Here is a 4856-nt window from a genome sequence, read left to right on the forward strand (position 1 = left end):
GGTAACAGAGAAGACAGTGCAGCAATACGTAGCGAGATGTCAGCCGTTGTGAGAACACACACAACACACACTCACACCCTGCTTGCGATGCACAGAGAGAGAGAGAGAGAGAGAGAGAGAGAGAGAAGCTCTGGTCAGATGACTGACCAGGTATGAACTGACCACTCATCACTCACTGTGCCAATTTATGCAAGTTAAGCGGACTGCGAAGGCAGTCACGTGTGCTGCGAGCAGATCGAACTAATCTGGCCAAATCTGAATCTATGTTTCTTACAAGGTGTTCAGTGACAGATTTCTAAATGATTCCTGAACCGATTTACGTCGGATGAGTTGCAAAAGAAAGAGCTCAACGCCTACTTTATAATGAGTATAAAATGAAGTGTTGATTATTTAAGATGAATTTATAATCTTAATTTAAGTCACCTGAACAGGGTTAGTTTTAACGAGCTCGTCACTGAAAATTACAAACTGCGTTAAATCAGTTTAACGTAGGCAAACATAAATGGAATAGACTAAGGTGGAATTGCGACGATTCTGCCAGTATATAATACTTGTAGTTTACTGATCCGACAAAAGAGATATTAATCAAATACCACCGTGAGAAGAAACACAGATTCCAGCTCAGCCAATAGCGTACCGAAACGCGACACTGGTCGAGCCGTGAGTAGGTTGTCTGGCGAGGAGGACAAAATGACGTAAGCGGCTTGGCATTCAAACTGGGAGCTATGTCACACAATCTGTGCGGGGGTTAGCTGGGGAAAACGTCGTCTGATGTAGCTCGTGTGTGAGCAGTTTTGGAGCAAGCATTTACATTCACAGCAATGTTCAACATCAAACATGGTACTGATCCCCCTGTGGCAAATGCAAAAAAATCTGTTTACGTTCTGTGCAGAGCTTTTCAGAAATATAAAGAGATGACCAAAAGAGTCTTCTTCAAAGTTTTTTATTCAAAAGTTTTACCAATTCTATTATATAGCTCAGAAATTTGGTGCCATGAAAATTTGGCATGCAAAGATTTTTGGGCATTCCAATAGCAGGGCTTAAACTTTGCAGAAAACAATTTTTTAGGTGTCTTTAGAGCCGAAAATACAGAATTTTTTTTACTTTTTAATTTTTTTAAAATTAATTAATTAATTAATTAATTAATTTTTTTCTTTTTTTCTTTTTTTTTTTTTTTTTTTTTTATATTAAATTATGGTTTTCCAATGATATCCCAAGAACTAATTGAGATAAACTGTTAAGATTTTCCATACTTCTTTTTCAGTTATTTATTTTTTTAAATGGTTTTCCAATAATTATCTCAAGAACGAATTGAGATAAACTGTTCAGATTTTCCATACTTGTTTTTTTTACATTGTGGCCTGTTGCATGGACCTCAATTTTGGATTCTCTTATGCAGTTAATTATCATTTTCTTATGTATGTGTGTTTTTGTGTTGTTTTTTTCCGTCACATTTTTTTTTCTTGTAATGCGAGCAACCGCAAGACAAATTCTCAGTAATAGCCTTACCTGCTTTCTGTTTGGTTTTTGTTGTAAAACAATCCGACATTTTCGTTTGGGTGAAATTTGAAAGCTCTCCAATTTGTGTCAAACAGTGGAAAAGTAAACAAAGCAATTTTCATATCTATGTGTACATTCTTTATAGTTCGGCTCTAAAGACACCTATAAATTGTTTTCTGCAAAGTTAAAAGCCCTGCTACATATCATTTCTAATGTATTTTCTCATTCTAAGGCCAGTTACATCAGTAAAAATAAAACAATAGTAAGACTGACCATATACCAAAAATCATGTCAAAAAATGTTTCAGTTTGGGTGGTACTGCCACCTTAACAGATTGTCTGTAGTCACCACTGATGCGGTATGTGTGACGGGACAGTAAATTCTTCTTCGTTCGTGGGCTGCAACTCCCACAGCCGCACGTTCACTCGTATGTACACGAGTGAGCTTTTACGTGTATGACCGTTCCAGTTTTACTCCACCGCCATGTAGACAGCCATACTCCGTTTTCGGGGGTGTGCTTGCTGGGTATTTTCTTGTTTCCATAACCCAACCGACCGTTGACATGAATAACAGGATCTTTGACGTGCCGTATTTGATCTGTGCAGACCTGCTTAATTTGTGTTTGAACCCTCTTCGTGTGTATACGCAAGCTGAAAATCAAATGGTGCGGTGACTGACATTTTCAGGTTTCAAATACTTATTTTTACTGCCACTTTGAATTTGGTAAACTGGAACTTGATAAGCCCTTTTACTGGCAAATACTTGTGTAATTCGGCATTCTTCATATCAGTTTAGACATAACAAACTAAAATGGAATCCATACTGACAACCACCTGCATGTATCTTCACCACAAGCCCTAGCTGACAACAACCAGTACGCAGCTTGTCGTGCAGAACAGTTCAGTTCAGTTCGAGGAGGCGTCACTGCGTTCTGACAAACTGATATACGCTACACACGCCTGCTAAGAAGATGCTCGAACAGCAGTGTAACTTAACTCGTTCTGTCAGGCATCAAATGGGGAAGTAACAACAACTTGAAATGAATGGATACATTATTGAATAAATAGATAAATAAATAAAATGAAATTTATGAATATAAAATCGATTAAGAACAGATGAGCCGGTAGGAGAAAAAACATCGACAAAAACAAGAACATGTGGAACAATGCAAGGGAAGCAAATCATGAAATGCCGCTCTTGCGAGCAAGAGTTGTCCATGATTACCCGGAAGGGGTTGAGAGGGAAGTGGGTGCTTGTTCAAACCGAGGTTTTGCTTCCTTGTTGTCAAAGAAGAGGGGGCAGGGAACGGGTGGGGGATTACAGATCAGTGGTGGGGGCCTGGAAAAAGAGGAAGTTGTATGCTACGGAAATCTTCAAAGTCGTGACTTGCACTGTCATTAGTACATTACCGTTCACCTGTGTGTTGTCCACACTTAACGTGAGCTGAGCTGTATCGACGTCGCCATGTCTTGCAGGTGGGTTTTATGTGCCTTAATCTGGACTCAGCCTGCTCTTTCATTCTTGCCTGTTGCACTGTCGTAGCAGAACCTGTTGTTAGGCTTTCTCAGTGTCAGTGCTCGTTCTCTGGTTCTTGCTCTCAAATCAATACGTGATATGACTGACACTTTTGTGCAGTGCTGAAAGGATTTAAGGTCAACCAAATTTTTTTAATAATCACTTCCGTAGGGCCTGAACCAAAAGTAGCCATCGGAAACCAACACTTACCAATCAAGTGACTTACTGTTGCTTGTTTATAACACTGCCATCGCGTGCGTGCGCGCCCACACTCACATACACACACACGCGCGCACACAGACACACACACACACACACACACACACACAGACACACACTGGGGCGGGAATACAGGGGATAGAGATGGGGAAATTTTACATTTGATTGATATATAATTCACTAAGTGGAAGCTATTGCAGAGAGCAGGCACCTCCATAATCTACTGTGTCACAAACCAAAAATAATTAAATAATTACACCCACAATACACACACACACACACACACACACACACACACACACACACACACTACACGCACACACACTACACGCACACACACACACGCACACACACACATACACACACACATACGCACGCGCGCACACACACACACGCACACACACATACTTACATACATACATTTATATATATATATATATATATATATATATATATATATATGTGTGTGTGCGCGCGTGCGTGCGCGTGTGTGTGTATTTCCTGTTTTCATGATCTGTCACTGTTTGCTTTTGACTGTCATTATGCATTGCAGTTTTCATTTATTGATGTATTGATCATTGGTTATTTCAGAGATAACAAAGACAATCATAGCCACTTCTTCTGCATTCACAGGCTGCAACTCCCAAGGTCACTTTAAATTACCTGCGAGTAGGCTTATTGATTTTATATGCATACTTGGTACATTCTTGTTTCCATAACCAATAAAACACTGAAATAGAATGGATATACAAGATCTCTTAATGTGCTCATTTGATCTTATGCATGCATATTCACATGTAGGGGGTATTAGCAGGTCTGCCCATTATGTTGATTTGGGAGATCAGAGAAATGTTGATCCACATTGAACCCACTAGGTGCACCAAAATCAGTGGTCAAACTCAAGAAACACAGTCTAGATTCCAGCACTCTAACCATTCAGCCCCCCCCCCCCCCCCCCCCTCATTGGTAATCCTACTGAAACAGCAGATAGGACAGGAAAAACAGCAACGCAACAACAACAACAAGCAAACAAAAACTACACAAGCAATAGCAAAGTACTTTACGGAAGAGAATCTCATAATTTGGAGATGAAATGGTTATTAAGGCATTGACGACAAAGAAAACAACACCAACTTAATTAACAGTTATGAGCAAGAACAAGGTAGTTTGTATAATTTAACAATAACTTTGACAATGACAGAAAACAACACGGACAGACTTTACTGTAACAACTACTACTATACCAATGATGACATCAAAACCAGCTTCAGCAACATCAACAACAAAAGCATGCTTTCCAAGAAACTGAAACTTTCCAAGGGAGTCCATTTGGTTATAAAATGTTCAGGCTGTCAACAGCAGTAATAAAGACCAGAACAACAAGAACAAAAGCAAAAGGACAATGCCAAAGAGAGTCCTCTACATTAATATAATTAAATTAGGGAAAGGGGTAGTTTTAAAATGGGTATTTTTTTGTTTTTGTTTTGTTTTGTGGCTTTGTTGTTGTTATTTTATTTTTTATACCTTTACCTGTTGTTGTTTTTTGTTGTTTTTTTGGTGGGTTTTTTCCTTCTTCCAGAAACTGAAACATACTCTGGTAATAGGGAAAAAGGAAGAGCTGA

At 39.1% G+C, this 4856-nt stretch overlaps 1 protein-coding gene across 1 annotated transcript in view; it reads left to right on the forward strand.

Annotated features, from left to right (window-relative positions):
- The first annotated feature begins 2809 nt into the window (after positions 1–2809).
- LOC143287407 (tyrosine-protein phosphatase non-receptor type 11-like) overlaps positions 2810–4856 on the forward strand; it is a 56225-nt gene continuing 54178 nt past the window's right edge. Inside the window, exon 1 of the mRNA XM_076595384.1 lies at positions 2810–2975. Within this exon, the coding sequence (XP_076451499.1) occupies positions 2965–2975 (11 nt within the window). The 5' untranslated portion in view covers positions 2810–2964. The remainder of the gene's footprint in view (positions 2976–4856) is intronic.

This window comes from Babylonia areolata, chromosome 11 (assembly GCF_041734735.1).
Source record: "Babylonia areolata isolate BAREFJ2019XMU chromosome 11, ASM4173473v1, whole genome shotgun sequence".
Lineage (NCBI taxonomy): Eukaryota > Metazoa > Mollusca > Gastropoda > Neogastropoda > Buccinidae > Babylonia > Babylonia areolata.